Source organism: Molothrus ater, chromosome 7, assembly GCF_012460135.2.
Source record: "Molothrus ater isolate BHLD 08-10-18 breed brown headed cowbird chromosome 7, BPBGC_Mater_1.1, whole genome shotgun sequence".
Classification (NCBI taxonomy): domain Eukaryota; kingdom Metazoa; phylum Chordata; class Aves; order Passeriformes; family Icteridae; genus Molothrus; species Molothrus ater.
In genome coordinates, this window is record NC_050484.2 from 6,823,713 (window position 1) to 6,838,108 (window position 14,396).

Genomic DNA, 14,396 nt, shown 5'->3' on the forward strand with positions numbered 1-14,396 from the left:
GATTATGTATTTGCTGTACAGCTTTGGGATTCCCTGCTGGACTCTGCCCCAAGCACTGGCCAAGGGCCCACTGGCTCCAAACCAGTTCTCTGTATAGAAGGGTTTGCTCCTGGCTCCTTCACAGGGAAGAACTCAATTTAGATTGCCTGAATCCACCAATAAAACTTGGATTCTCCAGACAGCACCAGTACCTCTGGGCACTTTTTCCCTTGTGGCAATTTTTCATTTTGATACCGATTGTGAAATCTGAATTTCCAGGAAAGATCGTTCATCTTAAGTCAGGAATTAACAATAGTGTGCAAGCACTTTTCAGAAAACTGGCTTTAATGTTTTTTGTATTTGTAGTTAAGCTTCAAAGGAATTAGCAATAATCATATGATCTTTTCTCTTTCTAAGAATTTGTATTTAGAGTGGTGAATCTTGTTGAGGGGAAGAAAACTTTGAAGTAGTCATTAGAAGCAGTGGCTGAAAATATATTTAATATTTAGGGGGCAGTGATAAAACTGAGTTTAATTTAAAAAGAATCTTGTATGTTATTTGCCTCAAATGAAGCATGAACTCCATGTGGATGAATTGGAATTGTTCATTTAGGGAGTATGGTTTAAAAGATGTTAAAGAGCTCCAGCTGTAGGGTGATTGATAGATAATTGTAATTATAAACAGGGGTCTGTCACTGCTGCACTTGCAGTCAGACTCACTTTGGAATGGATCTCTAGTTCAGAATGAATTTTGTATTTTGTTGGCACATGGACGTTCAGAGTCAGATCATTTTCAAAAGCTAAAACTTTGGTTTAGAACTGTGACTTTAATGGTGACTGCCACAACAAGAATGTGCAAGAAACACTATTGGAGTAATTGGAATATTTTCAAAGGCAGTAATCTTTGTATCTTGCAGAGAGTGGAACTGGATTCTGTGCCAATATTGATAGGATATTGCTAAGTTTGTTTGAATATCTTACGCTTCCCTATAAAATTATATAGGAAGTGCAAGGATCACAGTTTAGTCTGAGGGAGTTTGTATGCTGGGTTTAATTTAGCTTTTTAATTGCTATTGGGAACCTGCATATACTGCACTGGAAAATGCTACTGTAACTGTCATTTATGTTCCTTTTCTACTGCTGTGTGTGAGTTACAAAAAAAATGTAAGGAGAAACTTTTGGATTTACTTCTTCTCTACAATTACTTGTATAATTGTTAAATGGACCAGTTCTAACTCTGTACCTACAGAGAATCAGTAACGGGGGAATAGTGGTAGAGGACTGAAGGAACAGACGTAACTTAGAGTCTGTAACAATTTCCACTGCCTGACATTTGGTCCCAGGAACTGAGAATCAGAAAAACCTACCTGCAATTACAGGAAGGAGTCATGAAGTGAGGCAGGAGATTGTGCATTTCTTGGATGGATATTGGCTCTTTAAATAGGGATAACAGGCACACAGCATTATTAACACCCAGTATTTAAGATCCCCTGGTGTTGTTCAATATTCCTTGGGTTTTTTATTTGAGTTCAGGTTTGCTTATCTACTTCCTCCTCAACTGAGGAGATTAAGAAGACAGACACACCCAATTTAGTCTCTGCTGTTAGTTCCTGATGAAACAGACATTTGGGCTTAATGTAAGTAAGTATTACAACTTTTTATTAAAAGGTGGATTAAGAAGACAAGAAATAGGAATATTAAACTTTCAGGTAAATAATTTTATGTCCAGTCATCTTATATTATCTGTACAAACTTCCTGCAGAAATTCAGCTCTCTAGTATTAAATATAAGTATTGAAAAACACTTAAAAGCACAACAATTGTTAGTAACTCTATGTAATTACTTTCTCCCTGGGTTAATATTTAACTAGCACAGAGTTAAGACATCTGTGAAAGCCAATTTAGATCATCTTTGTTATATTACAGCACAAGAGAGATGAATAAATTGAGTAATATTTTATTGATCAGAAACAATACTTTTCTCAGCAATTAAAATGCATGATTCATATGAACAAGGTGAAAATGAAACATCCAAAAAAATAACTTCACATTTTTTCCCTTTTCTTCTTAGTGTAAGCAATAAATACAATGCCATAGCTTCTATTAATCTTATTTACATAGTACAATAAATGAATGTTGCCTGGTTGCCAGCCCAAATGTTTCTTGACATCAAAAGGAGTACATGTTGCAGCATTTCTACAGCCAAATACTCTTGTAGATCACCACCATGAAAAACTGAATAACATAAATGCCAACATTAAAAAACCTACTGAGGGACCCTGCAATGCAGCCATTTATTAATTGAAGACAGTAGCATTAGACATTTTCTCTCATTGAATCGTAACATGCTGGTGTTACAGATAAAAAATATAAGACAACTATTGCTGTAGCCCCGGTAGATTGATACAATAAATCCTCACTAAATAAAAAAAAAGAAACAGCAAATAATAACAGGTACTAAACAAATAATAATCTGCATGTTCAAAGGAATCTCACAGCCCTACCAAAAGAGATTTTACTTCCATCCCAGAGAAGACAGCCATGGACTACAACATTCTGTAAAGTAGAAGAGAGCCATGAGAAATCAGCATAAAAATTTGATTTTAACTTATGGTGACAGAAAAACATTTTAAGAATCAGACCCTTCTCTTAGCTATGTAGAAACTGAAAAAAGGTGAGGTAGGAAGACAAAATAAGGAATTGGTATTTTCCAATGCAAATTAGATTATCTAACCTCAGCAGGAGAGGGGAATACAGCTCTGCTATACCCTGTGACCCTTCACAGCCAGAAAGAGTTTCTTGCACCTCCAGCTGGCTGTATTTCTTTTCCAAAGTGAAAATGGGGGGGCATGTGCCTAGAAGGAAGCTGTGATTGTCCACCTAGAATTAGGGTTCTTTCTGAATAAAACCAATTTTCCCTCGTAAATTATAATTACACATTTCTCTAATAGAAATATATATTAAATGACAAAATCTGTAGTCTGTTAAATTTGAACTGCCTCTCTGAGATTGAAGCTTAATTAAAGTCTAATACTGTATCACACTCTAAACCAACATCTGTGTGTTAATTACAGCAACAATCCACCAGGTACCATGAAATAATTGTCTAGTAATGTGCCATAAATGGTTTACAGCACATTGAAATGGACAGACACCTGTCTGGGCTTTGCGTCTCAATGGTACCTGCAGATTGTGCAAAGGGAACTCAAGACAGATTTATACCAGCTGATGATCTGGTCCCACAAATGTAAAGCTGCTACACTGGGCTCTTCTGCACCACTGATATCTTCAGAACATGGCACAAATGTTAAGTAACACTACAAAGATCAGCAAGCAGAGTTGTAAATAACCTCTAATCATGTTGTAGTAGACATTGTTACTGTCATTCTTAAAATTTGAGAGAGCGTGACATCTGATTGCCAGATCTCACACTACTCTACACAATCCAACAGATTCTTCAAATCATCTCCCTCAACTGACCAACCAGTTCTGCAGAAAAGGAGAAATCTTCATTTGTGCATCCTAGCTGAAATTCTATATTGTGAAACGCTATCATTAATAAAACACTTCCTATGTTCAATTTCCAGACATAAGAACTGTAAAAAAAACTAAAGAAAGGTGCAAGTGGTAGGACCTTGCCATGTCCTCCTAATGTTTTCTTTGTAAGTACAAAGCACTAAACTCCTTATGAAGTCACAAAGTAATAAACACTGAAAATTACCTAGACACTTTTGAAGCACAGAGAAAAGCTACTGACAAAAATGTTTAAATGTCAAAGTCAAGGTGGCTTGTATACAATAATTTTGTATGCAAAATTATTTCAAACTGGTCTCAGAAAGAACTGTCTTCCAATTTTTTGACTGGACTACATCCATCAGAAATATGTTCATTAGCAAAACAGTCTGTTACAGTTCCAGCATCTACTTTTTCTTCTGCCTAATTTTGGTTTTTCAAGTAGATTTATCTGCAAATGAAATGTATAAAATTTTTTCTTACATTTTTAATTTTCAGTGAACTCACCTCGTTTCATGCCCTCATTCTTGAGCATTTTTGTCATTTCACTTAACAAAACTACTATTTCTTTAAAGCATAAAGATTTAAGAAAAATATAAAGTTTCTATAAAGATACATTTTCTCAAGACCTTCCTGACAACCTCCTAGTTTTCAGTGAGACCTTTATGCACCAGCCAAACCAAAGAAACAACAGATAAAGTACTGTTCTTAGCTAATTAACTGAGATAGAGATTCAGAATCAACCAATCCGAAATAATATCGAAATTCTCAATCCATAAAGTTTTGAACCTTTGTAATACAAAACTTATACTGGATTTTCCAGATAATGAGAATAACTAACATTAGTTTGCTTGGTTAGTCTGAGTCTTATACTGGCTTTAAAGGTAGTATAACATGTGCACTGTGTTCAGTCTTGCACGCTCACCTCAGACAGCAGAAACAGCCACAAAATTAACCAAAACTTTGCCCCAAGAATGAAGGAATAAGTTATCAAGCATATGGCCAGAGAAATACATAAAAATAAAATCAGAACAATGCCACAAGGAATTCTGTACATGATCTTCTCCAGTTGAATAAATTCCTTAAGCATACAGTGAAGTTCCACCAGCTGCAGTTACTACGAGTGTCTGGAGGGACTTACAGTGACTCAGGTTACTCCTTTGCTCTCTGGCAGTGAGGCCTCATCAGTCTTGTCTTTGTTAAATCCAGAAGAAACTTCCATACAATTCAGGAGAAGGAGATACTTCTGAATATCCTGAAATAGCTTCAATAAAATTGCTCAAATCTTGGTGCAAGATAGTACATTGCAGTACAGAAGTGCATGAAGGCTCACACTGGAAGTGGTGTCTCTGTGCTTGGTGTAAAACAGTGGGAAGAAAACAAACTGGCCAAACCAAAGCAAAACATCAATCTCTTTACCTAAAACAGCAGTATCTATCTTTGAATCTGTTACCTCAGACTACCTGTCAGGATTTTTGACAGCCAAATAAATACTGGACCAAAAAAAGAACCTGGAAAACTTCTTGCTATTATTGCACCTACTTAAACCATTTTGCTTTGCTCTATTTTAGGTTGAATTAAGACAACAGAGTACGGTATTTACACTCTAAGATTCTATAGGCAAAAGAAGTGGCTTCAACACAGCACAGTCTTATACAAACTTCCAAGAAAATAAGAAATCCTTCATTGATTCCCTTTGTACAAAAATTTGCCAACTTTGTCTACACAGTAGAAACTGAAGAGGCAAAGTTTTTATCCTTGTATAAATGCACATACATATATAGATATATATGCACAGATGTCCATACTGTATAGATACACAAACACAAACAGCAGTATATATGCACGTGTGTATACACACACACACACATACACATGAGAAACATGTCGGTTTAGGAGAAGAACATACCCCAAGGTAGCTGAGATCTTCTGGCCATGAAGTCACTGGATCAGCTGTGGATTGGCACAAGGCATGGGAGAGGGGGCAGCCCCTCAGCCATAGAGCTTCTCAGTCTTGAGACTGTCCATGTCGTGGTAGCCCTTGCCGTTGAGGTGCTCGCTGGCGCAGTCGTGGCCGTAGCCGTAGCCCTGCACGTCGCTGATGGTGGACACGGTGTAGGAGGCCGTGCGCATGGCGTCCGAGTGGCTGAAGCTGTGCTCAAACTGGATCTTGTACTGGTTCCAGTGCCTCCTCAGCACTGCCTGCACCTGTGCCCCGACACAAAGCAAAACGCACGTAAACCACGGCTCAGGGGCTTGGTCGTTTGTCTCTTCGTTCTTTGTCTCAGCCAATGGGGCAGCAAGGCTCAGGAATCCTGGGCAAGGATACCTACCTACATGCCATTTAGCACTTGAGGCATTCTGAATTATTCACCACTTAGGTAAGCACAATTTTTCAGCAAATTTGGTGTGAAGTAATGGTACTTTACAATTGTAGTGTACTAGCTGCTCAGACAAAGCACAGGTTACAGGAGGAACAGCAGCCACACAATTTTCTGCTTCCTCCCCTGGGAACTGCAATCCAGTATAGGACTCTGCAATCCAGACTGGAAACAGAGGTAAAAAAGGTAATTTCTTTTCATCATTAGTTTCAAAAGGCCATATCCTCAGTATCTTTAAATTAATTTACTCTCAACAAACCATAATTTACATTTGCTGTAATCATTACATGATTTTAGCACAAGTCGGTCTTTTGGCACAAGTCATTACATGATTTTGGTCACAAGTCAGTCTTTCCCAATTTCTGACCATACCTTAAGCAAATGACAAGAAGGACAAATTCCTGAACTCCACATTTCTAGCAGAGTTAAAAATAAAGCTGATAAAATAGCTGAAGGCCCCATTGGTTTACATGTCTCCACTGAAAGGATGTGATGTTTGTCATGGCCTTCCTCCCCTCCAATATGGTTAAACACCTGTGCAGAGTGGAGCCATGAAGTGTCACATTCATGAAATTCCCACAGAATTAGTCTTTCAGGGCAGATGCCAAGTGGGGAATGCTAACAATGGTAACAGCTCCCGTTGTTGCTTTTTCAAACATTTTTCTACCTTAAAAAAAACTGCCTACAGGTCATGAATATTTAATTTCCTTTTCAGCCAAACTTTGTACAGAAAGCAGTCCTATCTGCTAACCAGTGAACAGTGACTGCCCCAGTTAATTGTTGATATTGTGGGTAAATATTTTTAGGATTTTCCATATGTCTTCAGGGCTTATGTTTGCTTTCCATTTCCCTCACACAATGGCTCCTTTTGTCTAATTTTACTCTGGCTTTAATCATGAAAAATAAAAATAAATACAAGAAAAGGGATGTAGTTTTTAGACTTCCTGCAGTCTGGTATCAGAAACCTCTGTTTAAAGGAGGACTTCATTATTCTCAAATCCTTCACAAGGAAATGTTAGAGTAAGGAAAGAAGTATCAACCAATTAACATTACAAATTAGTATTTTAGGGCAAAGGAAGTGCTTTCTTACTGTTCATAAAAACTTTCTAATCCACTCCAAACATCTAAACACAAATCTTCAAACACTGAGAAATCAATTATCTTAATAATTTTGAGTTTCAGATCTTACTGCTTTTCATATCAAAATTGTGTACTTCTTCAGAGCCTAAAGGCTGAGTTCTGGTTTCAGCATGGGAAGCTTTTGATTAATCAGTATATGTATTGCATAGAACCTTAGAATAGAGCAAATACAGAACCTTAAGTCTTTGCACAATTTGAATCCATCTCCTGTAATCTATCATAAAGCCAAGACAAGGAGCATATTCAAAATTCCAGCTTTTCCAAGAGGGAAGCTTGGAATTTAGTTTGGAATCAATCAATCTGTGTTCATCACTAAGCTATGTGATATTTGCTCTCCTTTCACAGTCAGTTATTTCAATAAGTTCAGAGTTTGAATGTAGACACACATGCAAAAAATTACACATTGAGCAATTTTCACTGTAGACAAGACAGACTGGAGGTGGGGAAAATGCCAGCAACTGGAACTAAATGGCTTAACAAGGTCAAAGAAGTCTCTTGGCAGAGCTGGGAGATTAACTAGGCTTGCCAAATTACACACTCCACTCCTCTCTCACACTTCTCCTGGTTCCTTCAGTAACAACTGTTCATCTTATTTTTGCTTGTTAATAGCATTGGTTAACCAATCCTAAAGCATTCCATAGCTCCTGAGAGCCACCAGCATCCCTGCAAGACAAGTGTCTTGGGGCTAGTGCCAGGGAAAAGCAGTCCAGCTGCCCCATGCCAGGGACAGAGCTATAAAAGGGTTTCCTGCGTGGGCAAAGAGCATTTCCTCTCTGCCTGCCCCAGTGCCCATCATGCTCTCTCCATGCATTTCTCACTGAGCCCCTGGCATTCTTCCCAAAGCCTCTCCATACTGCTGAATCGGGACTGCACCCCTGTCCTGCTGGTGTGTCTCTTCTTGGAGGGTCTTGTATCATTTCATCTGTTGTGAGAGGCTTTCAGTCTTCTCTAACCTTCCAACCATTTATAGAAAAAAATGGGGAAAATCACTTACACTCTGTTTAACAACATGTGTGTCTGCTCACAAAGGAGAATAGAACTTTTACCACTTTCTCCTCAGCTTTGAGCAGTGACACAGAGCTGTAAATTCAGCTCAGGAGGGGCAGAACTTTGTAAATTTGTTTCAAGAAAGGATATTAAGGAAAGCATTTAATGAAAAAATATTGTAATAATATAATTGTGTTTCTCAGTCATTAACAGAGATGCTGGTCCCAGCTGGAAGAGTCTCTCTTTCTTTCTCACCTTATAACTAAATAATGGCTGGATTTGATGAGTTTGCAGGAAGGACTCCTTCCAGTCAGCCCTATAACACTGGTAGCTTGATGCTGGATACCAGACAAATTAAACAGCTCAGTAGCCAACCAGGAGAAAAAAAAACCAAACCAAACCACAACACAGCCTCATCTATCTCATCTATTGTACAACAGATTGTATAACCTTGCAAACCTGAGAATATGATCTTCATGGCAACATTTCTATGGAGCAGAAGGGAAGTGAAGGGAAAAAAGCAAACAAACCCCACAAGGTTTACACAGATCGTGTAGGTCATTACAGCATCTGCTATTAAAATTTCAACAGGAATCTTCCTACTGGTTGATCAGAGATCTGGGACAAGCTTCTCCTCTGAGCACAGCCTGTATGACCCCAAAAGCCACTCCAGGCCATCTGAAGCTGGCAAACCTGATGTGTTGAGAGCATCTCACTGTGGGCTGCTGGCCCATGAGCAGACTGGCTGAGTGTCCTTGGGGAAGCCCTGCCACAGAGAATCCAAGCTGAAGGGCTTGCACATCCACCCTGGCTGGAGGAGCTCTGTGGCCAGCAGCTGCAATGCCTGCAAGAACTGGATTTGACAGGCCATCCCTGGCTGCTCTGCTCAGCAAACTGGAGATGTTCCTTGGCTACAGCCAGCAGCACATACCAGCTATTTTTCTTACACTTCTTAATTCATCTTCACTGAAGTTCTAACCTAGCAGATCACTTCCTTTCACTTTTTAGCCAGTAAGTGTCTTGCTTGAACAGGATTTAGCTGCTGATATCTGGTACACACTAAAATGTACAGTAACAGGCTAAGACTTAGAAAGAAACTAGTGCTTTTAGCATTTTTTAATTGCTAATACCCTCAGCCTGCAGTCCCACTTGCTGGGGCTGGAACCTTTTAGGAGAAAAAGGAGAAAAAGGAAAGACATTTTTTCTGTGCTGGGCATTTTTCCCTACCTACATTCTCCCTCTTTGCATTTCCTTACTGATACAGTTGTTCATAAAGCACTAAGTCCTTTCTTGATCAAGGTTTACTGAAAATAATTTTTAAAAAAGCAAATAGTGATCACTGAACCCAAAAATGGTTTAAAAAGAATAAATTTCCACTCTCTAGAGAGCAAATACAGACATATATTTTTAACTTAGTCAAGGTCTATGGTCTAAAAACTGAACTCCTAAATTAATAAATGTTAAAATACCTACGTCTTCCTTTAAATATTGTTCTGCCAGTAGATATTCAAGCAGTGATTCACTTATTAGCATTTGCAGGAGTTGTGGAAGAGCTCATCTTTTACCACTGATGAGCCCATGGTGAATTAAGGGCATGACTCAGGTTTGGTTTTTCTTACACAGCAGAATAGGATATGTTAAAAAATATGAGTTTGTAACAATGAAATATTAACAGCAACAGGAATAGATTCCAAAATCAATCATAATTTAAAATTAAAAACAGCCTTGGAAGAAGCACAAGGATGAAGATAGAACTGAGAAGTGGACAGTATTTTTTCATAAAAACTGCAGAAATTTCACGGTTTTCCACCCCTCCTCAATTTTCTGCTGGAGCAGAACAAACTTATTTTTTTCAAAATAGCTGTTTTTAGAAGGCATTCTGAACTATACTATGGCATTGTGAAGGCATCCTGAACTTTCTGCTCTGTAGAAGGGAAAAAGTGTGTGAAATGACAATGCAGAGTGAGGGCGAGTGATCAGATCCAATCCAGAACACTTAATGATGTTCTTGTTTTGAAATAAATGTATGAGTAGAGACTTGAACCTGCATCTAGTCTATGGTAAAATCAGATCAAAGCCCCTCCCCCAGACAAAGCCTATCTTCATCTTTTCTGGCTTCTTGGCAAAAAAAAAATAAATCAGTGAGGCTCATGCATTTGGGTGGGGGGATGCACAACAAAGACACACAAATAAACCTTCAAAGCCCATGGTAGTCTCATTGCAATTCTGTCAGCTTTGGACTTGGGAAGAGAAGGAAGGGCAATCTACACTAATCAATTCTAGCATTAGTGAAATATTTACCTTTGAGTAAAAATTATGGCCTAATAACACTATAGAACCATACTGACACAATTTTAGAACATCTGATAAAAAACCCTAAGGGTTCAGTCTGAGGAAAACATCTGGTTACTCCCAAATTTCTGCTTACATCCTACACTGTAACCACACTAAATGTAGAACAAATGAGCAAACAGATGTGTAGGAATAAGTATAGGACTGTAATTGTTCCTCTGCCAAAAGTGTTGGCAAATTACCAGTTAGTTTTTTTGGTGGGGGTAGTTTTGTTCATTTGTTTGGGGTTGCTGAGATTTTTTTTGCAAACAAGAGCAACATTAACAATTTCAGATATATTTTTTTAGCCTTCCTACTACTTTGATCTCTGACACTAAGCCTCTGAAAGTGTACTCTCTACAGCCTGGGGCAAGAGTTTCTACATGAAAGTCACCCTGTGCACTCCAGGGACCTTGAGCTAGCCAAAATAACAGCAAAGCTTGTTAGCTTCAACAGGATCAATACCATCTATTGCTGACACCTGGCACAATCCTCTAATTTCAGAATGAGGTCTGTCCTTGGAACTGGCTGATCATGGTGCCTTAAACACGTACTTGTGATCCACACAAATTCCTGCTACAAGTGCACCAAGCTGTTAAGGTCTGACTGTTTTTTCACTTGTGCTAAAAAACACTTTTCCAAACCTCAGCCTAAAATTTTCCCAGAGAGCCTCATAAAACAATCCCAGACTCATAGAGGGAGTTTGGTTGGAAGAAACCTTAGTGACCATCTAATTCCAGCCCCCTGCCATGGGGTATAGCCATACCCCAGCCCAGCAACACCTGTGCAGTGTGGTCCCGTTCCTGCTACAGAAGGACCAAGCAGTGATTCTCCAGGATAACATCTGTACAGCTTCCAACACAGACAAATACACCTTCTGAGTTTTTCCAGACCAAAAAAGCCTTCTGGGTGTTGAACTGCTTTTCAGTGTTATGATATCTATCTGGACTTTATAGCAAAGTAACAACTTTCTTCAATTTCTTAATCAAGACAAATGTGTAATAGGTCAGCACCCAAGAATCAGTCCTAACACACTTAATGGTGCCGTGAATGATCCCACAGTCCTTTCCAAGCTCTGCTCTTGGCATCCTGATACTTTGCTTTCTTATTTTAATTTACACAAATTTAGACATAAAATTAAAAACTAAAAAGAAAATACTACCACCTCCTCAGTTGCTGAAACAAAAAAAGAAAAATTATTATAGATATAGTAAAAGCTGTTACTCTACCTCGCCATTGAAGAAGCAGAAAATTGTAGCCACCAGTAGACCCTGTAAAATAAAACCAAAGATTTTGCTTTAATTCATATGCATATGGGCTATTTCAGGTGTGAGATAATTAAAGGTTTCTGATAAAATTCAGATATAGATAGCACAGAAATGCAGGACAAATCTAAACACGATGAACTACTTCTAAAAACAGACCACTAAAAACATGGGGCCATCTTTCTGCCACCATGTTTCCTTCCTTTGTAAACTGGAAGGCAAATACATGAAAATCCAGCGTACTGAGAAATCAAAGACTACTTTAAAAACTGCAATAACACAACCATTTCTCTTTTATTTGATTGCCATGCCAGCTGCTCTGAGCTGAGGGGAGGCAGGGCTGCGTGCTGCTCCCACCTGGTAGTGCATGAGGATGTGCATGACGTAGTCGTACACCTCCTCGGCGATGCGGCCCTCGGGTCGCCACGGGAACAGCACAAACTCGATGCCAAGGAGGGGGACAAGAATCAGGGTGGCTCTCACTGCCTTCATGTACAGGTTGGACTCAGCCTTGTGGGTGTCTTTCAGCTTGGTTATGAGAACACGAACGATGTTCAGCAGGAAGAAAAGGTTCACCTGTCGGAAAAGGAAATGACACTGAGAAAGAGGTCTGGAAAATAATCCCACACACTGACTTGTGAGACTGGAAACCAGACAATGCAAACTCTCACTGCTTGTATAATCACCCTGTGATTATACAAGAGATATCAGATAAACATCTTTGAACACCTTAAAGTAAGTGAGATGTGGCTCTAACTTCCACCATCCACACCCATTCCTCAAACTCCCTAAGCAAAGTACCTGCCAGTGGTAATAACCCATACACCTTTCTCTCTGATGCCAGTAACAGTGCATGGGTGAAGGATTGAGTCTTTTCAAGTTGGTCAAGAAAGAAGGATGATGCTTTTCCCTCCTTGCATTTAAATATGGTTCTTCAAAAAGCTACTTTTTATTTTTCAAATGTGAATTCAGTAAATTTATAGAGAAGGTAAAATCAGAATAATAATTAAAAAATCACCAAAATGCTGCTACAAGGAGCTGTATTCCTCTAGCCAAACATTGGATTTGGCATTCTTACAGTAGCCAATGGTTGGATCTTTTACTCTTTCAGCAGAGCTGCCCATGGAGCAAGCACTGAGATGATGCTCTATATCACTCCCTTGCACTACTGAACTTGTTTATTTCCATAGTTACTAAGGCTTTATTTTGTTAGAAGTGGTCTATCTCTGTTTTTTTTCCAGGTTTGACCAGGAAAAAGAATCCCAAACTGTCATTATGAGCAAGCACAAAACAGATACACAGGTATGAGTATGGATACACACAGACACCCCCCAGGGATGAGGCACCGGAGCCTCAGCAGCCCTGGGGATGATCCCAGCCCACCCTCACCTCCTGTGCAGCCCCTGGTGGGAGCTGCAGGCAGATGAGAGCCTGGGAGCTCAGCCAGTCCCTGCCCTTGTCCCAGGCACAGACAGACAGAGGTGCTCTGGGGAGCTGCTATGGAAGGGACAGAGGCTTTGTCTTTGCTCCTATCTCTGCCTCCATAGGATTGTCTGCCCTTGCCAACAAAAGGGGGAAGGGGAAGAAGCTGGCAGGCAGGCAGACAAATCCCTTCTAAAACACATCAGAATTCCTGGTCTAGGAGGAATTCTCTGTCTTGCTGTAGCACAAGTGCAAGCAGGGAAGGCATTTCAGACCATGGCTGTCACGCTCCACAGCCCTGGCAGAATTCTCTCTGTCAGTTCAGGCTTTCAGAATAAATAGCTGTGTGCTATTATAGCAACATGGTCCTTTACAGATATGGGATGTTATTTATATTCTACTTACATGCTATTTAAATAACTCTAACAGGAAGCTGTTTTACATAGGAAACTACTGCATGAAGTTCTCCTGGAAGCCTCCAGCTACCTTTAAGCTTTGTTTAAACAGCCAAGGTCTTCTGATTCTTTCTCGAGGGATTTATTTAGATTTTATGTAGCCCACGATCCCTATCCAACTTCCTATAGTACATGCAGACAATGAGTCCTTCCTCCATTTCTAAATTTAATCCTTCTCAAACATACTTGTTCAACATTAACACATCTCAAACACTGAGTTTTCTATCCTCTCATGTTTTGGTAGTGTGGCCAATTCCTACAACACTGTTCTTAAGTGCTAACTGAAGATGAAAGCTGCAGCAGCCAGGCATAAATAGCAGCACCCAATGAGCTGTTTCTTTTACAATATGCACAGAGTTTTTCTATTTGTTTCACCCACCAAAACTAAAATGCACAAAATTAAGCATGCAAAGAGTTTGCAAATAGCAGAAAGGGAGGAGGCAAAGCAGAAGACAGAGCTGAGTAGAACAGGATGAATGTCAGTACAAGTATGTAGCACCAATTTTGATGAATATCTCTTCTGTCAGAAAATAAGAGCGAGGTTGGGATGAACTGAATTTTTAATTCAAGTGATGAAAGTAGCTCCTGGTTTTAAGTAAGGTGCTGAGTAGATTTTTGCATTTAAGCAAAAGTAGGGCAGTGGAACTCCTCGTATGCACATTATCATCAAATTGACTGTGATGGTTTGGAAAAGCCCAAAGGAGCTCTGTTGTGCTATCTGCACAATGAACACAGAGTGAAATAGCAACAGCTCCACAGTAACCTGAAAATTGAACAAGGCAACTGAGCAAAAATAGAAACAAAGGCAGAGAAGGCAATCCTAACACAAAAAATTGTGTTGCTGCCTATACTGGAAACTCAGGAGCATTTAGGGTCTGGCTTGAGAGTGGCAGTGAACTAAAGCCGAGTTCCTAAGTCAGTAGGG

At 39.4% G+C, this 14,396-nt stretch overlaps 1 protein-coding gene across 2 annotated transcripts in view; it reads right to left on the bottom strand.

The window, feature by feature from the left end:
- Positions 1–1,918: 1,918 nt before the first annotated feature.
- CALCRL (calcitonin receptor like receptor) overlaps positions 1,919–14,396 on the bottom strand; it is a 63,346-nt gene continuing 50,868 nt past the window's right edge. For both annotated transcript variants that reach the window (XM_036386845.1, XM_036386846.1), the window contains 3 exons: positions 11,952–12,170; positions 11,559–11,600; positions 1,919–5,698 (listed from right to left, as the gene is read on the bottom strand). In XM_036386845.1, the coding sequence (XP_036242738.1) occupies positions 5,483–5,698; positions 11,559–11,600; positions 11,952–12,170 (477 nt within the window). In that variant the 3' untranslated portion in view covers positions 1,919–5,482. The remainder of the gene's footprint in view (positions 5,699–11,558; positions 11,601–11,951; positions 12,171–14,396) is intronic.